The 27,007-nt window shown below is 38.3% G+C and overlaps 1 protein-coding gene across 5 annotated transcripts in view; it reads right to left on the bottom strand.

The window, feature by feature from the left end:
• adam11 (ADAM metallopeptidase domain 11) overlaps positions 1-27,007 on the bottom strand; it is a 376,715-nt gene that overhangs the window by 239,263 nt on the left and 110,445 nt on the right. For all 5 annotated transcript variants that reach the window (XR_012101994.1, XM_073070643.1, XM_073070642.1 and 2 more), the window contains exon 6: positions 20,078-20,141. Coding sequence is in view for 4 of the 5 variants with exons in the window: in XM_073070643.1 (XP_072926744.1) it covers positions 20,078-20,141 (64 nt within the window). In the remaining variant the exon portion in view is untranslated. The remainder of the gene's footprint in view (positions 1-20,077; positions 20,142-27,007) is intronic.

Here is a 27,007-nt window from a genome sequence, read left to right as displayed (position 1 = left end):
CCCTGTGACACACCACTAGTCACAGGCCTCCACTCAGAGAAGCAATCCTCCACTACCACTCTCTGGCTTCTCCCATTAACTAACCTCCCATATGGGAGCTTGTCAAAGGCCTTACTGAAGTCCATGTAGACAACATCTACTGCCTTCCCTTCATCCACTTCCCTGGTAACCTCCTCAAAAAACTCTAATAGATTGGTTAAACATGACCTACCACGCACAAAGCCATGTTGACTCTCCCTAATAAGTCCCTGTCTATCCAAATACTTGTAGATCCTATCTCTTAGTACTCCTTCCAATAATTTACCTACTACCAATGTCAAATTTACCGGCCTATAATTTCCCGGATTACTTTTAGAGCCTTTTTTAAACAACGGAACAACTTGAGCTATCCTCCAATCCTCCAGCAGCTCACCCGTAGATACCGACATTTTAAATATATCTGCCAGGGTTAGAAATGAGTACAGAAATGGCTTTAAGATCTAAAGGGCGAGACCCTGGGAAAGATTCTAACGGCAATGGAAAGAAAAAAAAGACTGATCCTAAACGTACTGAATTGACTTATGATACGTTATAGGAGCTCTTAAATGAAAAATTTGAAGAACAACGACAAACTTTCAAAGAAGATTTAAAGGCTTTCCAGGATTCTCTGGATAAGATTGGTCATGAAGTTAAACAGCATCAAACTTTAATCGCAACTCTGCAAGAGGACGCTTGGAAGCGAGACTTGAAAATCGAGAATCTGGAGCAGAAATTATCTTTGGCGATTAAACAGTTGGAAATACTTAAAGCCAAGAGTGTCGATTTTGAAAATTGATCTAGAAGACAGAACTTACGCATACTTGGTCTCCTGGAAGGTATCGAACAAGGAGACTCCTCGAAGTATTTCGCTCAACTTTTAAAGGATGTGTTCCCTTCTGTTTTCCCAGATAGTCCTCCATTACTTGATCGTGCCCATAGAATTATGCGCCGATCACCAAGTTCTTCATCTCAACCACCTATTGTAATTGTTCGATTTCACTATGTGCATGTTAAGGAGCACCTTATTCGTTTGGCTCGGCGTTTAGGGATGGTTAAATTGTGAGAATTCTAGTTCCGGCTTGTGGAGGATTTTAGCCCAGAAGTGATGAAGGCACGGCTCACTTTTAAACCTTTGATGTCTGAATGTTACGAGAAAAACCTAAAACCAGTGCTTTTATACCCTGCGAAATTTAGAATCTCGCCTTTGAATGCACCACAACGTGTTTTTCTCTCCACATCTGATGCTCGAAGCTTTCTGGATGAGAATTATCCTACTGCTTCGGTATCTCTTCTCTAATAAATGTTTGGTTTTGATTGTTACAAGATAATTTTTGTTTCCAAAACCAGATTTTGTTTCTGGTTATTGGTGTAGGTTTATTTTACATTTTATATTCCTATTAAAGCTTTTCTTTATCAACGTACTAATCTTTTTAATTTACTTACTTTAACCATTGTATTTTATTTTTTGGTCATTATTATTAATTCTCTGAAGGTGAATTTTTTAACATTTTGATATATATCTTTATTTCATTTTTTGTGTAACTAAGATGGTGATTTCTTTTTTAAAATACTTCTTGCTTTTTTTTTGATTTTGCCATTTTTTTGTCTTCTTCCTATAATGCCTTTCTTATCGCATCCTAACTTTTATTTGTTCTGGTTTTAACCCGATTTATAAGTTACCAGTGTTCATATTCTTTTTGTTTTCTTTTTACTAGCAATTATATTAAGAAGTCTGTCTTAGCATAGTTTTAATTACTTTTTAGGATTTTGGGTGGATTTTTTTTTCTCCTTTATATATTTGGAGTCGCCTTCTGGAGACATGGGGGTAGATTTAGTGTCACGCTTTTTTTTCCTGGCCTCCTTTAGGCACAGGAGGATCTTTTTCGTGGGTGGTGGGTAGGGGGATTCTTTCTAATTCTATTGGTCTTTTTATTAGTTTTTCTAGTTTTTTCATTTGGGCTGATTTCAAACTACTAAAATGTCCGATGTGTCGTCATTTCCGGTTCCTCCATGTATTTTTGTTCCTCTTCCGGGTGCATGAGTTCATACTTCGGTTAACTCTTTATATACCAAAGGGTTGATTTTAGAAATATGGCTCAGACCATTAATTTTGTCTCTTGGAATACTAATGGCTTAAACCATCCGATTAAACGGAAAAAGATTTTTAAAGTATTCTAAAGACTGAAAGCGCATATTATTTTTGCACAAGAAACTCATGTGAGGAAAGAGGACAATCAATGTTTTTTAAGGTTTTGGAGGGGTCAACAGTACCATTCGAATTCGAATGCCAAAGTAAAAGCAGTTTCAATTTTTATTGATTCCTCTATTACATTTATTCAACACGATATTATTTCGGATCCGAATGGTAGATTTTTGTTAATTACTGGGTTACTTTTTAATATGAAGGTTGCTATGGTTAATGTTTACGCTCCAAACGTGGATTATCCTGATTTCTTTAAGTCTTTATTTACTTCTCTACCTAATCTAAATGAATATATGTTAATAATGGGTGGTGACTTCAATTGTTGCTTAAATCCTTTGCTGGATAGATCTATATCCATTCAGACTTTACCAAATAAGTCAGCCACTTATATCAATTCTTTTTTGACTGATACTGGAATTTTCGATATTTGGAGATTTCTACATCCTAAGGACAAAGAGTTTTCATTTTTCTCATGTCTATCATTCTTACTCGAGAATTGACTACTTTTTCATTGACTCTCGTTTTATTCCATCTGTAATTGGTTGTAATTATGACATTATAGCCATCTCTGATCATGCACCAATGAAACTTTCTATTAAATTAATGGACACAGCTCCTAGTACTAAGCAATGGTGATTTGATTCTATCTTACTACAAGATCTGGATTTCATTAAATTTATAAAGGAACAGATTGATTTCTTCTTCTCAACTAATTCCACGGATGAAATCTCCTGTGGAACACTTTGGGACACTTTTAAAGCATATATACGTGAACGGATTATCTCCTATTCTGTTGGCTTGAGAAAACATATTCAGAATAAAACTCTTTTATTGGCTGATAAGATTAAAGAAATTGACAAGAAATATTTGATTGCTCCTAGTAAGGAGCTTTACAAACAAAGGGTTGATCTTCAAATGGAACACAGTTTGTTACTTACATCTTCGATTTAAAATCAATTAATGAAAACCAGAAGTGATTTTTATATACATAGTGATAAATCGGGCAAACTGTTAGCTAACCAATTGAAGAATGCTTTGGTTAAACGTCAAATTATTAAGATTCGCTAACAGAATAGTGAACTGACAGTTAATCATGATGAGATAAATAAATCTTTTCAAGATTTTTATACCTCCCTGTATCATTCTGAATTTCCTCATGATCATAATACCATGCATGATTTTTTAGGGAAATTGAATTTTCCAAAATTATCATCTGAAGAACTTTTAATATTAGAAACTCCTATTACCTATGCAGAAATTAAAGGTATTATTTCCTCTATGAATTCTGGGAAAGCACCAGGTCCAGATGGGTATACAGTGGAATTTTTAAAGTTTTTTTCCTCTACTCTTTCTCCTTGGTTATGCAGGGTTTTTGAAGAAGCAATTAGACTAGGTAAACTACCACAATCTTTTTATAGAGCTTCCATTTCTTTAATATTGAAAAAAGATAAAGACCCTACTGACTGTGCATCCTATAGACCAATATCTCTATTGAATGTAGATTCCAAGATCTTTTCCAAGTTATTGGCAACCAGGCTGGAGAAGGTATTACCTCAAATTATCTCGGAGGATCAAACTGGTTTTATTAAAAATCGTTATTCTTTTTTCAATATTAGGAGATTATTGAATATTGTTTATACTCCTTCACGCAGTACCTCAGAATGTGTCATTTCATTAGATGCGGAGAAAGCATTTGATAGAGTTGAATGGCCATATTTATTTACTGTGCTTGAGAAGTTTAATTTTAGTCCGACATTTATATCCTGGATTAAATTGATATATCATACTCCAGTAGCCTCGGTTTTTACTAATAATCAAAGATCTCCCTTTTTTTGTTTATTTCGGGGTACCAGGCAAGGCTGTCCTCTTAGTCCATTATTATTTGATATTGCTCTGGAACCTTTGGCAATTGCTATTAGAGTATCACCTAACATTTGTGGCATTACCCGAGGGATAGATATACATAAGTTATCATTATACGCAGATGATCTGTTATTATACATTTCTGATCCTGAGAATCAGGATCCATTCCTGCAGTTATATCATTATTGGCTCAGTTTAGTAATTTTTCTGGGTATAAATTGAATCTTAATAAGAGTGAATTGTTCTCCTTAAATAGACAGGTTCCAATTTATGGAAATTTACCTTTTAAATTAGTTAATGACTTTTTTATATACTTAGGGATTAAAATTACAAAAAATCATAAGGAGTTATTCAAGGTTAATTTTTTACCCTTAATTGATCAGATTAAATGTTTGTTTACTAAATGGTCACCATTGTCTTTATCTCTGATAGGTCGGATTAATGCTATTAAGATGATTATTTTACCCAAGTTCTTATATATATTTCAAGTGGTACCAATTTTTATTCCAAAATCCTTTTTTGACAATGTTGATTCAAAAATTTCCTCATATATATGGCAGAATAAAAATCCTAGATTGGGTAAAAGATATTTACAGAAGTCAAAGAAGGAAGGTGGATTGGCATTGCCTAATTTTAGATTTTATTATTGGGCAATTAATATTCGATATTTGAATTGTTGGTTAAGGGATCTGGATTTAGTTCCTAGCCCTCATTTGGTAAATCTGGAAACTAAATCTGTACAAGGATTTTCTTTGGGTTCTATTTTAGGGACTTCACTTCCCTTTGCTCTTTCTAAATTGCATAAATGAATTGACAATCCGATAGTTAAGTACACTTTACGTATATGGTTTCAATTTCGGAATTTTTTTGAGTTGAACCAGTTTGTTTTAGCAATTCCTATTGTATCCAATTTCTTTTTTCATCCCTCTGTTATGGACCAAACTTATTCAGCTTGAAAGACTAAAGGTATACTTCGATTTTCTGATTTATTTTTGGATAATTGTTTTATGTCTTTTGAACAATTATCTAATAAATATAATTTGCCTAGATCTCATTTTTTTTAGATATTTACAGATTAGGAATTTTTTAAACACTGTACTTCCTACCTTTCCAAATCTTGTTTCTTCGGATATTTTGGAGAAATTGTTAGAACTAAATCCTTTTCAGAAAGGTGTAATATCAAATGTTTACAATATAATTATGAAAATACATTCAGAGGCCTTTTATAAGATTAAAAATGATTGGGAAAGAGAACTTAACCTTACTATCCTTATTAAGAATTGGGGTAAAATTCTTCAATTAGTTAATTTATCCTCTATATGTGCTAAACATTCATTGATACAGTTTAAAGTAGTGCACAGGGCTCATATAACCATATAACATATAACAATCACAGCACGGAAACAGGCCATTCCGGCCCTCCTAGTCCGTGCCGAACTCTTAATCTCACCTAGTCCCACCTACCCGCACTCAGCCCATAACCCTCCACTCCTTTCCTGTCCATATACCTATCCAATTTTACCTTAAATGACACAACTGAACTGGCCTCTACTACTTCTACAGGAAGCTCATTCCACACAGCTATCACTCTCTGAGTAAAGAGAGTGTTTCCCTTAAACTTTTGCCCCCTAACTCTCAAATCATGTCCTCTCGTTTGAATCTCCCCTACTCTCAATGGAAACAGCCTATTCACGTCAACTCTATCTATCCCTCTCAACATTTTAAATACCTCGATCAAATCCCCCCTCAACCTTCTACGCTCCAATGAATAGAGACCTAACTTGTTCAACCTTTCTCTGTAACTTAAGTGCTGAAACCCAGGTAACATCCTAGTAAATCGTCTCTGCACTCTCTCTAATTTATTGATATCTTTCCTATAATTCGGTGACCAGAACTGTACACAATATTCCAAATTTGTCCAAGGATAAATTGGCTCATTTCTATTCCCATATAAATCCTATATGTGACAGATGTCATTCTGAGATAGCTTCTTTAACTCATATGTTTTGGTCATGTCCGCTTTTGAAAAAATATTGGAAAGACATTTTCGATATTATCTCCACAGTATTGAACATTGATTTACAACCTCATCCTATTACTGTAATCTTTGGTTTACCAATGATAGAGTCAATTCATTTATCTTCTTCTGCTTGTCGGATGATTGCATTCCTTACATTAATGGCTAGAAGATCTATTTTGTTGAATTGGAAAGAAATTAATCCCCCTACCATATTTCATTGGTTTTCTCAAACTATGTTATGTCTAAATTTGGAAAAAATTTGAAGTGTCATATATGACCCTTCTATTAAATTTGAAAAGACTTGGAGGCCATTTATTCAATATTTTCACATGATGTAATTCGACCCTGTTCCAATCCTATTTGTTTTTCTGGTTTTGATAGAATTCAATGCAGACAAGTGCGAGGTTTTGCAGGACCTCGGTAGGAACAATTAGGGTGGGTCTTACACAGTGAACAGTAGGGCACTGAGGTGTGTGGTAAAACAAAGGGATCTGGGAAGAGAGATGCATAATTCACTGAAAGTGGTGCCACAGGTAGATAGGGTCGTAAAGAAAGATTTTGGCACATTGGCCTTCATAAACCAATGTATTGAGAACAGGAGATGGGATGTTATGGTGAAGTTGTATAACACATGAGTGAGGTCAAATTTGAAGTATTCTGCACATTTCTGGTCACCTACCTACACAAAAGGTATCAAAACGATTGAAAGAGTACACAGAAAATTTACAGGGATGTTGCTGAGACTTAAGGACCTGAGTTATAGGGAAAGGTTGCATAGGTTTGGACTATATTCCCTTCAGTACAGGCGAATGAAGGGAGAATTGATAGAGGTATACAAAATTGAGGGGTATAGATAGGATATATGCAGGCAGCCTTTTTCCACTGAGTTTGGGTGTGACAGTAACTATATATCATGGATGAAAGGGGGAAAGGTGAAATGTTAAAGGGGAACATGAGGGGGAACTTCTTCACTCAGAACATAGTGAGAGTCTGGAATAAGCTGCCAGTGTAAGTCATGGATGCGGCTTTGATTTCAACATTTAAGAGAAATATGTATAGATACATGGACGGGTTGGGTTGAGTATGAAAGGGACAGGTTACACTTGAATCCGAGAGGGGCCAATATCCTTGTGGGCAGGTTTACTAAAGCCGTTGGGAGTGGTTTCAACTAATATGACAGGGGGTTGGGAACCAGGATGATAGAGCTGAGGATGAGCCAGCAGGTTTACAAGTAGATGATGGGTGTAACATGAATGTAAGGAAGGACAAGTCAAGGATTGGGTACAAATGCAGACAAAGCAAAGAGTTAGGTTGTATCACAGAGGCAAAATTCAAAAGGGCGAAGAATGCAGGACTGAAGGTGCTCTATCTAAATGCACGTAGTATTCAGAATGAAGTGGATGAACTCATGTCGGAATTAGTGATTGGTCGGTATGATCCAAGAAGCTGAAACCCTGACCCTAGCATCAGCTTCTCAGCCATGCATTTATTTGCCACATCATCCTGATTCTACCCTCACTGGCATGTGGTACAGGCAGCAAACCAGAAATTATTATCTTGGAGGTCCTGCTTCTCAGCTTTCCACCTTATTCTCTCAATTCTCTTTTCAGGCCCTCTTTGCTTTTCCTTCCTATGTCATCAGTACCAATATGTACCAAGACATCTGGCTGTTCTCCCTGCCTCTCCAAAATATTGTGGATGCAATCTGAGACGTCCCTGACCCTGGGACCTGGGAGGCAACATACCATCAGGGTGTCCCGTTCACGTCCACAGAATCTCCTGTCTGTTCCCCTCACTATCAAGTTCCCTATCACTATCGCTCCCTTCTTCTCTCTCTTCCCCTTTCCCTTTTGCACCACAGCCCCATGCTTAATGCCTGTAACCCGGTTGCTGTGGCGTTCTCCCAGGAGGTTATCCCCCACAGCAGTATCTAAAATAATATTATTGACAGAAATGTCCACGGGGTGCTCTGCGCTAACCGCCTATTTCCATTTCCCCTGACAGTCACCCAGCTACTCACCTCCTGCAACTTTGGGGTGACTACCTCCTTCTAACTCTGATCGAATATCTCCTCACTCTCCCATACAAGCCGAAGGTCATCACATGCTGCAAGTCTTCCCTCTCCACGCCACCGATGTTGTCCAAGGGAAGGGCAAGGGCCGATACAGCTTGGCACCGGCGTTGTCGTAGAGCAATGTGTGGTTAAGTGCCTTGCTCAAGGACACAACATGCTGCCTTAGCTGAGGCTCGAACTAGCAACCTTCAGATCACCAGACCAACATCTTAACCACTTAGTCTTGCGCCAACACACAGTGTGAAAAAAAGATGAGGGAGGAACTTTTTGAAGCAATGGGGTGAATTGTGATAAGACTGAAAATTCATATAGAAGTGTATAACTTTCCCAATGAATGAAAAGAAGCACCTACAGAAAACCTATGTGTTCACAGGAAGAACGTGCAAACTTCACATATTGTATTTAGCACTGGGCTCAATGGAGTGATGAGGCAGCTGCTTTACCCACTGTGCCACTGTGCTAACACAAAAGATCTTGAACAAGTTAACACTTCCCTTAGTATGGCAAAGGAATTTGATAAGATTATTTAAAAGGATACCGATAGTGGTTCAGCATTTTTTGTGGGTCTCTGTCTGTATAATGAGCTGGTATAAAACTGGAATGGCTTTAAACCATTGTGAGAATGGAAACAGGATGGAGAGAGGAGGTCTTACTTCCACCGGAATGATGTAGGATCCCCTAACCCTAAGGTACCCTAACCCTAATGCGAATGTTGTAGGATCTCTGCCTTACAATCAGACTCATATAATCACAATAAACAGTATATCACAGCAAGAACTAATGTTTGGTAATGGTACCTTAATTGAGAAGCATAACTGAAGATAATTTTAAATAGATTAGATAAAACAATTTATAAGTGCTCGAGCTAACTTTTTCCCTTTATTAGATAGCCCCTATTCAATGGAATGTAAGAAAATATTTTTGAGGGAGGTTGATTCTTACATGCATGTTACTCCCGTTTGCAGAATCCATTGATGCATTAAATTGCTGGAATGTTTTGATCTTTCGTTACGTTTCCCTTTCATTACATTCCTCCCTCTTACAAGCTCACTGGCAATGAGTGGTATGGTTAAGTGTTTCTATGCTGCCCCCATATTGACTTCATTGCACACAGAGTTAAGGAACCTGGCAATGTGTTGGACTCATAACAGTGTAGTGAGCAGCTGCTGTGTCCAATAGCCATACAGAGTCCAGACATTGTTGCCTGTTCCCTAAGCTGATATTCAGTGTTGTAATACCATTGTTGTCCCTGGGTGCTGATTCAGACTGATCTAGGTTTCTAGATCCAGATATCTGTGCTTTTGATATGCTGCCCACCACTGCACCCAAATTTTCCCTGTAGGTAAACCCTTTATCCACATTTTTATCCCTCACAGTCTGACCTCTTCTATGCATCCCAAATGTCAGATCTAAAGCAAACCTCCTTCAAACCGTTGCCATTAACAGGCAGTGTAGCAGTTTGCTCATTCATGGTTCCAGGCCATGTCATTATAACTCATTCTCCATCTCTATGCTGATTACTGATCATAAGCTAAAACCCTGTTAATCTTCCCCAGGGGCAACAAGAGTACTTTGGCATCCCTATATGATTCATCAGCCTATTGCCTGGATCGTGGATAGTGGACCACAAAAGGAAAAAAATACATTTATAAAGTGTTTTTTATCTCCCCAAGATGTCCAAAAAAATAGAGCTCAGGGGTAAATCTGAAGAGCTTTCACTAATATAATGATGAAAATATAGCAGGAATTATGTACATAACACAGTCCCACTTGTGATAATGGTCAAATATCTGTTCTTGTGATGGTAATCAATATCAGACAAGGACCAGGGAGAACTCTTCAAAATCTACCTGAGAAACCAAACTCTACTCACAATGCAGTGAGCCCAGTTCCTCTAAAAGACAACAACTCTGGCATTGTAGCACCCTTGTAGTACTGCAGTCAAGTATAAGCCATGTCTCTGTATTGGAACTTCAACACACAACATTCTGGCACAGAGGGCTGCCAAATGAGTCATAGCACTTTGAGGAGGAGGAATGATACAGTTTAATCTCACAGCTTTTTCGATAGTGGTTAAAAGGCCTTATAAATTGAGGTTACAGGGTGGGTTTTGTTGTTGAGTGAATGGAGTCACTTATGAAAAGTACTGGTAGATACAAAGCAGCTTCTTTATTTGACAACACAAGGTACAGCAGGCATCAAATGGAGATGCTTTCGATTGAAAGGTCTGGCTGGTCCAACATGGGGCTTGATATTTTATGTGCCAAACATCAAAGGACAATTCCATATTTACAATGGATGGACAATACTTTCTTTGAAACTTCACACCTCCCAATTCGCACACTCACCACAGACAACCAAATGAATTTTAATCAGCATTGTCTGCTCTGGATTCATGGCTTTTAGGAACTCATTGTTCAGAGCTGCACTCCAAACTAAATTCACAATACATATTCAGATGTGAAGACTGGTAGCCAATGTAATTTGCAAAATGTAAATGTGCTAAACTAGTGGTCGCCAACTCATTGCTCGCGATCGACTGGTCGATCTTTGAGTCTTTCTCAGTAGATCCCGAAAAAAAGAAAAATAAATACATAAATACTGTTGAGAGATTGTTTCCGGGTTGCTGGGTTTTAGTTCCGTTCTTTCTGCCCAGTGCACATGTGTGTAGCTCCCCCGCCACGTGACTACACAGTGTACTTCAGTGGTCCCCAACCACCGGGCCACGAGGAAACGATATGATTTGGCGATATGAAACAATATGAGTCAGCTGCACCTTTCCTCATTCCCTGTCACGCCCACTGTTGAACTTGAATGCACATGAGATTATCACTATCACTATACACAGTGATACCCTCGCGCCAGGGATCACTGGTTGGCCTCGCGCGGCCGGCGGGAAGTGCTGATGCTACTGGCCCTGAGTGCGGACAGATGGGCACCACCTCTAAACCTGTTTACCACACCGAATGTTCGTGGGGAACCTGGAGCTAAAATGTTCACAGACGACCTAATTCGGGCTCAGGGTTTTATAAGTAGTAGAGCAGCTACCTCGCTGTGATCTACTGAAAGTCATCTCTCGAGCCAAACTTTTGCTGGCCAATAGATCCTACGGGGGGGGGGGCGGGTGCGTGCCCTGTTGCACTCCTCACTCGGTCGGTCGCTCTCTCCAGACTGCGACTGCTGTGGCCCCGGCACAGAGACCTCTGGCCCTTACTTTGTCTTCTCACCCCACCTATGACCAGCCGCACCTGGCCAAGGCATCTAGCAGCAGGCGGGTGGGAGGCTGTCTAATGAGGCAATGAAGCCCTCAAAACTGCTTCAGCACCTTGAGTCCAAGCACCCTGTACTTAAAGACAAACCCGTTGAGTTTTTTGAGCGAAAAAAATGTGAGCAAGCGGGACAGAAGCAAATGCTGAGAGCCGCGAAAACTAAATTGCGGAATAGACTGGACATAAGGAACCTGCTTCGAGTATCGCTGTATTCCCGTCGTGTTTAACACCCCCCACCCCCGTCAGCCGGTCTGCAAGAATATTGTCAATATTAAACCGGTCCGCGGTGCAAAAAAGGGTGGTGACCCCTGGTGTACATACATTATTTCTGCTTCCGGGTTGCGGGTTTTACTTCCGGTCTTTTCTGCCCAGTGCGCATGCCTGTGACTAACTGATTTAGTAGGTCGATCTTGCCTTTCACAAAGGCCAAGGTAGGGCATCTTGGGCTTAAAAAGGTTGGTGACCACTATGCTAAACCCAAAATAGCTCCAACAGGTCTCATATAATTTTCTATAACAAACAAAATTGTTCAAACAAACTGTTACCCACTTTAATCTACCTTGGCTGTACAAGCCTTGAGGACAGATTCCAGCAAACTGCAACCTTTTCTAGTACAGTCAATTATAGAGCATACTGTAATGAAAGTCACTTTCATTGATTTAAACCTAAAAGTCATTCTGTTTGCAAATGATCCATTAGAAGTTATAAAATATAAATCACCCAAGGGGAATTGAACAATCTCACTAAGAACCATTCTACTCCACGTCCTTTTGTTGCACAGCCTCATTTTATTAACCTCTGGAAATCTTTACAAAGGTTCATTGATCTGAACAATCATAGAAGCAGCTAATTTAGTTAAGCTATAACCAGGCCAGCATGGAAGTTTAGCAAGTATCTCCTCATTGATCCAAACCTAATTTAATAAGTGACAGAAATTCAGTAAAGATATAGGAAAATCTCCTGTGAGCTGTGTGCAGATCCGTCTTAAGACCAGAAGACCGTAAGATATAGGAGCAGAATTAGGCCATTCAACCTATTGAGTCTGCTCTGCCATTCCATCATGGCTGATCTCAGATCCCACTCAACCCCAGACACCTGCCTTCTCACCATATTCTTTGATGCCCTGACCGATCAGGAAACGATCAACTTCCGCCTTAAATGTACACACAGACTTGGCCTCCCCCACAGTCTGTGGCAGAGAATTCCACAGATTCACTACTCTCTGGCTAAAAAAAAAATCCTCCTTACCTCTGTTCTGAAAGGTCACCCCTCAATTTTGAGGCTGTGCCCTCTAGTTCTGATAACCCCACCATAGGAAACAACCTCTCCACATCCATCCTATCCAGTCCTTTCAACATTTTGTAGGTTTCAGTGAGATCTCCCCACATTCATCTAAATTCAGTGAGTACAGGCCCAAAGCTGTCAAATGTTCCTCATATGTTAACCCCTTCATTCCCAGAATCATCCTCATGTACCTCATCTGGACTCTCTTCAAAGACAACACAAATATGATGTTAGAATTCATATATAGAGGACTCGAATAAAAATGCAAGGATATAATGTTGAGACCTTATAAAACGCTGGTGAGGCCTCAGCTGTGAGCAGTTTTAGGCCCTTTATCTTCGAAAGGATGTGCTGAAACCTGAGAAGGTTCAAAAGAGATTCACAAAAATGTTTGTGACGAAGGGTCTCGGCCCGAAACATTGACAGTGCTTCTCCTTATAGATGCTGCCTGGCCTGCTGTGTTCCACCAGCATTTTGTGTGTGTTGTCACAAAAATGTTTCCAGGATTGAACAGCTTGTCATGTGAAGAGTGTTTGATGGCTCTGGGACTGTATTTACTGGAATTCAGAAGAATAACGGGTGACCTCACTGAAACCTTTTGAATGGTGAAAGGCATTGATAGACTGGATGTCGAGAGGACATTCCAACAGTGGGAGAGTCTAAGACCAGAGGACACGGCCTCAGATGAGAGGGATGTCTTTTTAGAATGGAGATGAGGAGGAATTTGTTTAGCTAGAGAGTGGTGAATCTGTGGAATTTTTTGCCACAGGCAGCTGTGGAGGCCAAGTCTTTATGTACAGTATATTTAAGGCACAGGTTGATAGATTCTTGATTGGTCAGGGCATGAAGGGATATGGGGAGAAGGTAGGAGACTAGGGCTGAGGGGAAAATTGAATGAGCCAGGATGAAATAGTGAAGCAGACTTGATGGGCCAAATTGCCTAATTCTGCTCCTATTTCTTATGGTCTTACATCTTATGGTCTGTCAGTTCCACTATGAAGCAAATCTAAAACTTCTGTGCTGTATTTAATCTAAAATTAAATCCTTTGTCGGAGGTCAGCGGGAGACGCTCATGGAGTGAGTACTGTTTTAGATTTGCTCCATAACCTTTACTTTTTTTAACTTTTGATCACCCTTATTTAACTTATTTTTACCTACACCAAAAGATTCTTGCTTTTTTTTGGACTTATCGTTAAGAGTTTATTGTGAATTTTTGAAGATATGTACTCAGAAATGGCTCTTAGATCTAAAGGACGAGAACCTGGGCAGAACCCGAATGGTAATGGAAAGAAGCAAGCTCATCCGTAACGCACTGAATTAACTTATGAATTGTTATTGGAGGTTTTGGATAAAAAATTTGATGAACAACAACAAATTTTTAAACAAGATATAAAGGCTTTTCGAGATTATATGGATAAGACGGATTCTGTAATTAACCAGCAGCAAATTCTTATTGTATCTCTGCAAGAAGACGCTCGGAAACGAGATTTGATAATTGAAAAATTGCAACAGGACTTACTTTTGACCACTAAACTGGTGGAAACACTTAAAGCCAAGAGTGTCGACTTTGAGAATCGGTCCAGAAGACAGAACCTATATATACTTGGTCTTCCAGAAGGTATCGAACAAGGCGACCCTATGAAGTATTTTGCTCAACTTTTAAAGGATGCGTTTCCGTCTGTTTTTCCAGATAGCCCGCCATTACTTGATCGCACTCATAGAATTATACGTCGATCACCGAGTGCTTCAGCTAAACCCTTGGTTGTAATTGTCCGGTTTCATTACGTACATGTTAAAGAGCAACTTATTCGTGTGGCTCGGCGTGTAGGAATGGTTAAATTTCAGGATCACAATTTCCGTTTAGTAGATTTTAGTCCTGAAGTAATGAAGGCAAGGCTTCTTTTTAAACCGCTGATGTCTGAATGTTATGAGAAAAATCTAAAACCAGCGCTCTTATACCCTGCGAAGCTCAGAATCTCTCCGCCGAACGCTCCTCGCCGGGTTTTTTCTTTCTACATTTGAAGCGAGAAGTTTTCTGAACGAGAACTTCCCTATTGCTACGGACTCTCAGGCCGAATGAATGAGTGATTTCGATCGTGTAAGATGGTTTTTGATCCCCCAAACCAGATTTTGTTTCTGGTTGTTGGTGTAGGTTTACTCTATACTTTATACTCAAGTTAAAGTGTTCTTTCGACATATTAATCGTTTTGTTTTACACACTTTAACCATTATACTGTATCGCTGGCTATTTCCTGTTCCTTCGAAGGTGTATTTTTAACCCTTCGAAGGTGAATACTTTTTTACTAAGATGGTGGTTTTTTGAAAAAACATTTTTGGTGTTTTTTTAAGATGGCACTATATTTTTTCTCTTGTCTTCTTCCTACAATGCATCGCTTATCACAGTTTAAATATTTTTTGGTTTGTTTGGGTTTTAACCCAATTTATAAGTTTTTAGTGATTATATTTTCTTCATTTTTTTTCTACTACCAATTATATTAAGAAGTCTGGTTTTAATATAGTGATTATAATTTTTAAAGTTTGGGTGGATTTTTTTAAATATAGATCCTTTATATACGGAGTGGTCTTCCGCTGATATGGGGGTAGAGTTAGTTTCATTCTTTCTTTTTCCCAGCCTTTTTTTGGCTCTGGTTTCTTTTCCTCTTTCTTGAGTGGGAGGTGGGTGGTCTTTTTTCTAATTCTATATTTCTTTTACCAGTTTTTTTTAGTTTTTTCATTTGGGCTGATTTTGAACTACAAATATGTCCGCGATGTCGTCACTTCCGCGTCCGCTTTTTATTTTTGTTCCTCTTCCGGGTGCATGAGTTTATAATTTGGTTAACCCTTTTTATACCAAAGGGTTGATTTTAGAAATATGGCTCAGACCATTAATTTTGTTTCTTGGAATACTAATGGTTTAAACCATCCGATTAAACGAAAGAAGATTTTCAAAGTATTCCAAAGGCTTAATGCTCATATCATTTTTGTACAAGAAACTCATGTGAGGAAGGAGGACAAATATCGCTTTTTTAGATTTTGGCGGGGTCAACAGTATCATTCGAATTCGAATGCCAAAGTAAAGGGAGTTTCAGTTTTTATTGACTCCTCTATTGCATTTGTCCAACATGATATCTTTTCGGATCCGAATGGTAGATTTTTGTTAATTACGGGCTTACTTTTTAATAAAAAGGTTGCTATGGTTAATGTTTATGCTCCAAATGTGGATTGTCCTGATTTTTTTAAGTCCTTATTTACTTCTTTACCTAATCTAAATGAATATAAGTTAATAATGGGTGGTGATTTTAATTGTTGTTTAAATCCTTTGATGGACAAATCTATATCTACTCAGACTGTACCCAATAAGTCGGCCACTTGTATCAACTCTTTCTTGACTGATAATGGAATTTTTGATATTTGGAGATTTCGGCATCCTAAGGACAAAGAGTTTTCTTTTTTCTCACATGTTTATCATTCTTATTCGAGAATTGATTATTTTTTTATTGACTCTTGTTTTATTCCATCGGTAATTGGTTGTAATTATGATATTATAGCTATTTCTGACCATGCTCCATTAAAACTTTCTATTAATTTTACGGATACAGCTTTAAGTGCTAGACAATGGCGATTTGACTCTACCTTATTGCAAGAGCCGGACTTTATTTAATTTATGAAGGAGCAGATCGATTTCTTCTTTTCAAATAATTCCACGGAAGATATCTCTTGCGGAATACTTTGGGACACCTTTAAAGCATATATACGTGGACAGATTATTTCTTACTCTGCTGGTCTGAGAAAACGCATAAAGAAGGAAGCTCTTTTATTGGTTGATAAAATTAAAGAGATTGACAAGAAATATTTGATTACTCCTAGTAAGGAGCTTTACAAACAAAGGGTTGAACTTCAAACAGAATATAGTTTATTACTTACATCTTCGATTGAAAATCAACTGATGAAGTCCAGATCTGATTTTTATATACATAGTGATAAATCGGGTAAACTGCTAGCTAGTCAATTGAAGAATGCTTTGGTTAAACGTCAAATTACTAAGATCCGTCAGCAAAATGGGGATTTGACAGTTAACCATGATGAGATAAATAAATCATTTCAAGATTTTTATACTTCCCTGTATCAATCTGAATTTCCTCAGGATTGTAGTACCATGTGTGATTTTCTTGGGAAATTGAATTTCCCAAGATTATCACCAGATGATCTTTCAATATTGGAAACTCCTATGACTGATGCAGAAATCAAAGGGGTTATTTCCTCCATGAATTCAGGGAAAGCACCTGGTCCGGATGGGTATACAGCAGAATTTTAAAAATGTTTTTCCGTTACTCTCTCTCCTTGGTTATACAGGGTTTTTGAAGAAGCAATTAGATTGGGCAATTTGCCACAATCTTTTTATAGAGCTTCTATTTCTTTAATATTGAAGAAAGATAAAGACCCTACTGATTGTGCATCCTATAGACCAATATCCTTACTGAATGTAGATTCCAAGATTTTTTCCAAGTTACTTGCATCCAGGTTGGAGAAGGTATTACCCCAAATTAGCTCGGAGGATCAAACCGGTTTTATTAAAAATCATTATTCTTTTTTTAATGTTAGGAGGTTATTGAATATTGTGTATACTCCTTCAAATAATATTTCAGAATGTGTTATTTCATTAGATGCGGAGAAAGCATTTGATAGAGTTGAATGGCCATACTTATTTAATGTGTTGGAGAAGTTTAATTTTAGTCCGACATTCATTTCCTGGATTAAACTGATTTATCATACCCCAGTAGCCTCGGTGTTTACTAATAATCAAAGATCTCCCTTTTTTCGTTTATTTCGGGGCACTAGACAAGGCTGTCCTCTTAGTCCACTATTATTTGATATTGCTTTAGAACCCTTGGCAATTGCTATCAGAGAATCACAGGATATTCTTGGTATTAATTGTGGGACAGATATTCATAAGTTATCTTTGTATGCAGATGATTTATTATTATTTATTTCCAATCCTGAGAAATCCATTCCTGTAGTTTTATCATTGTTGGCTCAATTTAGTGATTTTTCTGGGTGTAAGTTAAATCTTAATAAGAGTGAATTGTTTCCTTTAAATAGACAGGTCCCAATTTATGGAAACTTACCTTTTAAATTAGTTAATGACTCTTTTATTTACTTAGGGATTAAAATCACAAAAAACCATAAAGACTTATTTAAGGTTAATGTTGTACCCTTAATTGATCAGATTAAATGCTTGTTTACTAAGTGGTCACCATTATCTTTATCTCTGATAGGTCGGATTAACACTATTAAGATGGTTATTTTACCCAAGTTCTTATATATTTTTCAAGTGGTACCAATTTTTATTCTGAAATCTTTTTTTACTAATGTTGATTCAAAAATGTCCTCATATATTTGGCAGAATAAAAATCCTAGGTTAGGTAAAATATACTTACAGAAGGCAAAGAAGGAAGGTGGATTAGCATTACCCAATTTCAGATTTTATTATTGGGCAGTTAATATCAGATATTTGATATGTTGGTTGAAAGATTGGGATAGATCTTTTAGCCCTCATTGGGTGAGCCTGGAAATTAAATCAGTACCAGGTTTTGCACTGGCTTCTATTTTGGGGACTTCTCTCCCTTTTGCTCTTTCTAAATTGCTGAATCGAATTGACAACCCGATAGTTAAACATACTTTACGTATATGGTTTCAATTTCGGAAATTTTTCGGGTTGACTCAGTTTGTTTTAAATATTCCTATTGTATCCAATTGTTTTTTCCACCCTTCAATTATAGACCAAGCTTATTTGGCTTGGAAGACTAAAGGATTACTACGATTTTCTGATTTATTTTTGGATAATTGTTTTATGTCTTTTGAGCAATTATCTAATAAATATAATTTGCCTAGATTTCATTTTTTTAGATATTTACAGATTAGGAATGTTTTAAATACTGTACTTCCTACTTTTCCAAACTTTGTGTCTTCAGGCATTTTGGAGAATTTGTTTGAATTAAACCCCTTTCAGAAAGGGCTTATATCAAAACTTTATAATATAATTATGAAGATACGTTCAGAGCCCCTTTATAAGACAAAAAATGATTGGGAAAGAGAGCTCAACCTTATTATTCCTATTGAGAATTGGGATAAAATTCTTCAATTAGTTAATTTATCCTCTGTATGTGCTAAACATTCATTGATACAGTTTAAGGTTATACACAGGGCTCATATGTCCAAGGATAAATTGGCTCATTTTTATTCCTATATAAATCCTATTTGTGATAGATGTCAATCTGAAATAGCGTCTTTAACTCATATGTTCTGGTCGTGTCCACTTTTGAAAAAATATTGGAAAGATATTTTTGATATTATCTCTGCGGTATTGAACATTGATTTACAACCCCATCCTATTACCGCAATTTTTGGTTTACCAATGATGGACTCACTTCATTTATCTTCTTCCACTTGTCAAATGATTGCATTTCTTACACTAATGGCTAGAAGATCTATTTTGTTGAATTGGAAGGAAATTAATCCTCCTACTGTATTTCATTGGTTTTCTCAAACTATGTTATGTTTAAATTTAGAAAAAATTAGAAGTGGTGTATTTGACACTTCTACTAAATTTGAAAAGATATGGAGACCATTTATTCAATATTTTCATATGATGTAATAGGACCCTGTTCCAGGCCTATTTGATTTTCCAGTTTTGATTTCATATATGTCAAGAGGATCGGAGTTGACGACACTGATGATTTTGTATTTTTGTGAGATATTATAAACAGCCCTTTTTTTCTCTTTTTTATTTTTTCTTTTTTTCTCTTTTTTGTTTTTTTTTCTCTTCTATTAGATTTTGATTAGTTTTTTTGCATAATGATTTTTTTCTTTTTTCCTTTTTCTTTTTTCTTTTTATTTTATATTATGATACACCTAAGTTTGCCTTGTCTATTTGTATATTGTATCATTTACGATGTGGGAATACTCATTTATACTGTAATCATTGTTCTTGTAATCTTTTATAGTTAGTTGAAATATGTACATTTGTAATCCCATTATCTATGTACCAATTTTATTTTGTTGTTATTAATAATGATAATAAAAAGATGGAAAAAGAATAAAATTAAATCCTTTGTCTCATTCAATAGATATGAAACCTAGAGTATTCTTTGCCTCTTTTCAATGTGGTCTCACAAAGCTCAATAACCTTAAGTAGGTGAATCTTTCCAGTCAAGTAATCTCATCTTTCAAAGTTCTATTCAAATAATTTAAGAGGCAGATTCTTCTACTTCCACTTAAAACTAAACACATTAGCACACTTTTGGGTGAAAGGATAAATTTGTCAAAAACATATGTCTTGGGCTTACCTCATCAGTCTTGCCACCCATCTGTTCAATAACATAAGTGTAGTTCCCATCATAAAAGACACCACTTGAGAAAAGGAAATGAGAATTAGAGATTAGTTTAATATATATCTAAATAAAATATATTCACAATTGTCATTGAGAAATCTACAATCTCCAAACCTTTAACTACAATCAGCTCACAAGAGTTGTTCACTGACTTGAGATAAATCCCCAGGGCCTGACAAGGTGTTCCCTCGGACCCTATGGAAGGCAAGTCCAGAAACTGCAGGGGCCCTAGCAGAGATACTTAAATCATTCATAGCAACAGGAGAGGTGCCAGAGGATTGGAGGATAGCAAATATGCTGTTCCATTGTTTAAACCAGGCTCTAAACAGAAACTGGGAAATTATAGACCAGTGAGTCTGCCATAAATTGTGGAAAAATTATTGGAAGGTATTCTCAAGGGCCTGGATATATGAATATTTTAATAGATATGGACTGATTAGGGATAGTCTGCATGGCTTTATGCATGGTAGATCACACCTAACCAATCTTATCATCTTTACAAGGAAGTTACCAGGAAAGTTAATGAAGACAAAGCAGTGGATATTATTTACATGAACTTTAGCAATGCATTTGACAAGATCCTATCAGGAAAGTTCAGTTGGTTGGTAGTAGTGAAGTGTTTAAGGGGAGCATGAGGAGAAACTTCTTCACTCAGAAGGTGGTGAGAGTGTGGAATGCCAGCACAAGTTGTGTATGTGAGCTGAATTTCAACACTTAAGAGAAGTTTGTATAGGTACCTGGATGGGAGGGGTATGGAGGGCTATGGTCAGGGTGCAGGTTTAAATGGCTCACCATGAACTGAATAGGCCAAAGGACCTATTTCTATGCTGTACTTTTCTATGACTCTATTACCCAGCCTGCACACTCCTGTTTTTTCTTGGGATGATAGAATGGCCTAATTCTGCTCCTATGTCTTATGGTCTTATGGTCTTAAAATGTGACCCTGATATGCCACCAATGTAACTGTCTCGGCATGATTGTTGGTCCTTCTTTAAGATACTGGAAGCGGTAATTTAAACTATTAAGAAAGTTACTTTAGTTATGAAGTACCTTACAAAACAGCCCAGTATCCTTATAGTTACTTTGTTTCCAAATACTTGCTTCTGGAACTTTCTATCATCAAACACTGCTGCAACACTACCCTGCAGCTAATCATATGAATTCATCCTTAACAAGGTTACATCTAAACAAAAACTATTGTCCCTGGACAGATACATTACAACCCTCTGTAGGAGTCATGTATCTATTTTCTGTCTGCCAGTATTGTATTTTGTGTTGCGTGTTTATTATGAGTCACGATAATTTCTCACATGGGTCGGGGTGTGGTATAGTTGCATGTTCACCCTTGGTCCTAGTTAGTTAGTTAGTTAGTTCGAGGGAGCCAGGGACAGGGATGATATTTTTTGTTGACTGCTTAATTACACTAATTTGAATACTAATTACTCTTCTTGCTGTATTGCTAATTTAGTTTTGTTAATGTTTAGATAGATAGATAGATAGATAGATAGATACTTTATTCATCCCCATGGGGAAATTCAACTTTTTTCCAATGTCCCATACACTTGTTGTAGCAAAACTAATTACATACAATACTTAACTCAGTAAAAAATATGATATGCATCTAAATCACTATCTCAAAAAGCATTAATAATAGCTTTTAAAAAGTTCTTAAGTCCTGGCGGTAGAATTGTAAAGCCTAATGGCATTGGGGAGTATTGACCTCTTCATCCTGTCTGAGGAGCATTGTAACCTGTCGCTGAAACTGCTTCTCTGTCTCTGGATGGTGCTATGTAGAGGATGTTCAGAGTTATCCATAATTGACCGTAGCCTACTCAGCGCCCTTCGCTCAGCTACCGATGTTAAACTCTCCAGTACTTTGCCCACGACAGAGCCCGCCTTCCTTACCAGCTTATTAAGACGTGAGGCGTCCCTCTTCTTAATGCTTCCTCCCCAACACGCCACCACAAAGAAGAGGGCGCTCTCCACAACTGACCTATAGAACATCTTCAGCATCTCACTACAGACATTGAATGACGCCAACCTTCTTAGGAAGTACAGTCGACTCTGTACTATAATATTGCTAATAATGTTGCTATAAGATCTTTCATCTTGGCTGGTTTCATAATAAACCAACAAACTTAAATTATTCAACTTGGAACTCAGTTATTTGGAAGGGCGTCATACAGTGTCAATTCCCGTACTCAGTCTCTCAGTGGTTTTGGTTTGTTTTCAAGTAACTGCTAAGTTTCGACAATGACAAAAAAAGTTATACCAAACAAACGCCAGCAAAGGATTGCCTCGGACCAGTTGGCAAAACTGGAACACCTCATGGTAGGATTATCTGTGACCTTTTGTTGATTCCTGCTGTGTATTTGTGGTTTGAACACAGTTGTGAATGGTCAGCACTGCCTGTCCATTTTGGAAGGTTGTTTGATTGCATGGTGTTTGCTTGACGGTTCCTCACTTTATTATTGCAGTGCTGAAATAGCCACAGTTACTGATGTTTTAATTGAACACCATGGTTGCCAACATTTAAAATTAATGCTATCTGCTTGTTCTGATTTACGTGCTGTGGATGCATGGACAATTTGTTGCCTATGTTTATTGAATGGAATATCAATGGTGTGTTTTGTGAATGCACTACTGGAAAACAAACAGTTAATTTCAAGTTGTGCAATAAGGAGAAAGTAACATGAGTGAATCAAAGCATGGAACTGACTTCAACAATCCTGAAGTTGGGGCTGGCAAAAGAGAAATTATGCTTCCTGCTAAAGCTTTAGAGGGTAGAATTGAAAGTCCTCAAAAGAAGTATAAAGCAAATGTCAACAAAATTAAAGTTTTTATACTATCAATTAAGGATTTTAAAGAAATTAAGGAAAATGCCTTACAGGCGCAATCTCATCTTGAGGACTTGACTAATCGCTGTGAAACTGTTGCTAAGCAACATCATATGCTAATTTCATTACTACCCAAGGACAAACAAGCAAATAGAATGAATGTTTTTCAAACACTGATAGGTAAATCAACATATTTATAAGAGATGTGAAACAATGATTGACCCAAACATGTAACATTGAAGATCATGTTCCTGCAATGAGTGTATGTGTGTCTCACCTTCTCAAGTTCCAAGGCATGGCTTGACTATGCATATTGCAGATGACTCACAAGATGATGTGAAACTGAATGACAGTGTGTCAAATGTCAGCACTGCAGGATGAAAACCTAATACCTCCTCTGCACGCATTAAAAACCAGGATGATAGAGCTGAGACACGAGGAAATATGCAGATGCTGGAAATTCAATCAACACACACAAAATGTTGGTGGAACGCAGCAGGCCAGGCAGCATCTATTGGAAGAAGTACAGTCGATGTTTTGGGCCAAGACCCTTCGTCCTCTCAGCCCGAAACATCGACTTTACTTCTCGCTATAGATGTTGCCTGGCCTGCTGCGTTCCACCAGCATTTTGTGTGTGTTCATAGAGCTGAGGATGAGCCAGCAGGTTTACAAGCAGATGACAGGTGTAACTTGAATGTAAGGAAGGACAAGTCAAATGCAGACAAAGCAAGGAGTTAGATTATACCACAGAGACAAAATTCAAAAGGGCAAAGAATGCAGGACTGAAGGTGCTGTATTTAAATGCGCATAGCATTCGGTACAAGGTAGACAAAGTCCTGGCATGACTACAGATTGATTGGTTATGGGCATCACTGAGTCGTGGCTGAAAGAAGGCCATAATTGGGAGCTTAACATCAAAGAATATACTTTGTATCGAAAAGACAGGCAGGAAAGCACAGGTGTTGGTGTGGCTCTGTTGGTAAGAGATGGAATTCCATCTCTGGAAGGAGGTAACATCGGGTCAGAGAATATTGAATCTTTGTGGATGGAGTGAAGAAACTGCAAGGATAAAAAATCCATTATGGGAATTATATATAGGCCTCCAAATAGTAGCCAAAATGTAGGGTTGTAATTGCAAAGGGAGCCGGAAAAAGCATGTAATGAGGGTAAAGACACAATTGTAATGGGGGACTTCAATATGCAAGGAGATTAGGAAAATCAGGTTGGTGTTGGATCGCAAGAGAGGGAATTTGTTGAATGCCTATGAGATGGCTTTTTAGAGCAGCTTGTGCTTGAGCCTACTCAGGGAAAGGCTATCTTAGATTGGGTGTTGTGTAATAACCCAGATCTTATTAGGGAGCATAATGTAAAGGAACCCTTAGGAGAAAGTGATCATAGTATGATTGAATTCATACTGCAGTTTGAGAGGGAGAAGCAAAACTCACATGTATCAGAATCGCAATGGAATAAAGGGAATTACAGAGGCGTGAGAGAGGAGCTTGCCCAGGTGGATTGGAGGAGGATACTGGCGGGGATAACAGCAGAGCAGAGATGGCTGAAGTTTCTGGGAATAGTTCACAAGGCACAGGATAGACATGTCCCACAGAGGAAGAAGTTCTCAAATGGCAGGGGTAGGCAACCATGGCTGATAAAGGAAGTTAAGGACTGCATAAAAGCCAAGGAAAGGGTATATAAGGTAGCAAAAGTGAGTGGGAAGTTGGATGATTGAGAAACTTTTAAAATCCAACAAAAGGCAACTAAAAAAGCTATAAAAAGGGAAAAGGTGAAATATAAGGGCAAACGACTCAATAATATAAAGCAGGATACCAAAAGCTTTCTCAGTTATATAAAGGAGTAAAAAGGAGGTGAGAGTTGACATTGGACCACTGTAAAATGATGCTAGTGAGGTAGTAATGGGGGCAAAGAAATGGCAGATGAACTTAAAGGGTATTTTGCATCTGTCTTCACTGTGGTTCCTGAGGTTGGCACAGCCAGTCACTCCCACTACCTATAAAGTGCTCGAAATGGTATACGATTCTAACAGCCTCTAACAACCAGGTCCAACTCAGCCTTCACATGTGGCTTAGCTACTAGATGGGGCAGAACTGTTTCTACTGACAAGAGAAAGGGCAAAGGTGGACCACTGGTGCCTCAAAACCAGTTGCTTCGGGCAGGTGGGGCTTGTCAGCCTTGGACGGCAACCTGCCTAGGAGAAGGAAAACCCTGATTTTAAACCTCTGCTGCCCTGCAGAAATACCCACCCATGGGAAAGGCTTCGGGAGTAAACCCCGAGGAAGAAATCCAGAGCCGGGGTCTCTAAGACAGTTTGATGTTGTTTACAACTTCACTCTGGCAACGTCTGCGACGACACTGGTGCCAAGCTGTATCGGCGCTTGCCCTTCCCCTGGACTACATCACTGATGTGGAGAGGGGGAACCCAATGCATAGGCAACAGCCGATTCTTCAAATCTTCCCACCCACTCTTGCACCCTGGAGAGGACACAATTCACCAGAGGCACAACCCCATGATCCCCTGGGAACGATGACTGCCTACTCACTGTGGAAGACAGCAACAGTGTGCAAGTGGTCCATAAGTGTTAGGGAGCAGGAGTGAGTGACATTGCTATTACAAAGGAAAAAGTGCTAGGCAAACTCAAAGGTCTTCGGGTGGATAAATCACCTGGACCAGATGGACTACATCCCAGAGTTCTGAGAGAGGATGCTGAAGAGATAGCAGATGCATTGGTCATGATCTTTCAAGAATCACTTGATTCTGGCATGGTCCCAGAGGACTGGAAGATTGAAAATGTCACTCCACTCTTTAAGAAGGGATGAAGGCAAAAGAAAGGAAATTATAGGCCAGTTAGTCTAACCTCAGTGATTAGAAAGCTGTTGAAGTCTATTAGTAAGGATGATTTTTCAGGGTACTTGGAGACAAATGATAAAATAAGTCAAAGTCAGGATGGTTTCTGTGAATGGAAATCTTGCCTGGCAAATCTGTTAGAGTTCTTTGCGGAGGTAACAGGCAGGGTGGACAAAGGAGAAGCAGTGGATGTCATTGACTTAGATATTCAGAAGTTATTTGATAAGGTGTCACATATGAGGCTGCTGAACAAGATAAAATCCTATGGCATTACAGGAAAGATACTGGCATACATAGTGGAATGGCTGACAGGCAGGAGGCAGCGAGTGGGAATAAAAAGAGGCCTTTTCTGGTTGGCTGCCGGTGACTAGTGGCGTTTTTCAGGGGTCAGTATTGGAAATGCTACTTATCACATTGTTTGTCACTGATTTGGAAAATGGAATTGATGGCTTTGTGGCAAAGTTTGCAGATGATACGAAGAAAGGTGGAGGGGTAGGTAGTGCTGAGGAAGCAATGCAATTGCAGCAGGACCTAGACAAATTGGAAGAATGGGCAAACCGTGGCAGATGGAATACAGTGTTGGGAAATATATGATAATGCATTTTGGTAAAGGAACAATAGTGAGGACTATTATCTAAATGGGGAGAAGGTTCAAACATCAGAGATGCAGAGGGACTTGGGAGTCCTCATGCAAGACTCCCAGAAGTTTAACTTACAGGTTGAGTCGGTGGTAAAGAAGGCAAATGCAATGTTGGCATTTATTTCAAGGGGAATAGAATATAAAAGAAGGAGATAATGCTGAGCCTTTATAAGACATTAGTCAGACCATACTTGGAGTATTATCAACAGTTTTGGGCCCCATATCTCAGAAAGGATGTGATATCATTGGAAAGAGTCCAGAGGAGGTTCATGAGGATGATTCCAGGAATGAAGGGGTTAACATATGAGGAGCATTTGGCAGCTTTGGGCCTGTACTCACTGGAATTTAGAAAAATGTGGGGGATCTCATTGAAACCTACTGAATGTTGAAAGGACTAGATAGGATGGATGTGGAGAAGATGTTTGCTATGGTGGAGGTATCCAGAATTAGTGGGCACAGTCTGAAAAATGTGGGGTGACCCTTTAGAACAGAGGGAAGGAGGAATTTTTTTCAGCCAGAAAGCAGTAAATCTGTGGAATGCTCTG

The sequence above is a fragment of the Hemitrygon akajei genome, chromosome 18, assembly GCF_048418815.1.
Source record: "Hemitrygon akajei chromosome 18, sHemAka1.3, whole genome shotgun sequence".
NCBI lineage: Eukaryota > Metazoa > Chordata > Chondrichthyes > Myliobatiformes > Dasyatidae > Hemitrygon > Hemitrygon akajei.
The sequence above is the reverse complement of the archived record's forward strand: the minus strand, read 5'-3'. Positions and strand labels throughout refer to the sequence as shown.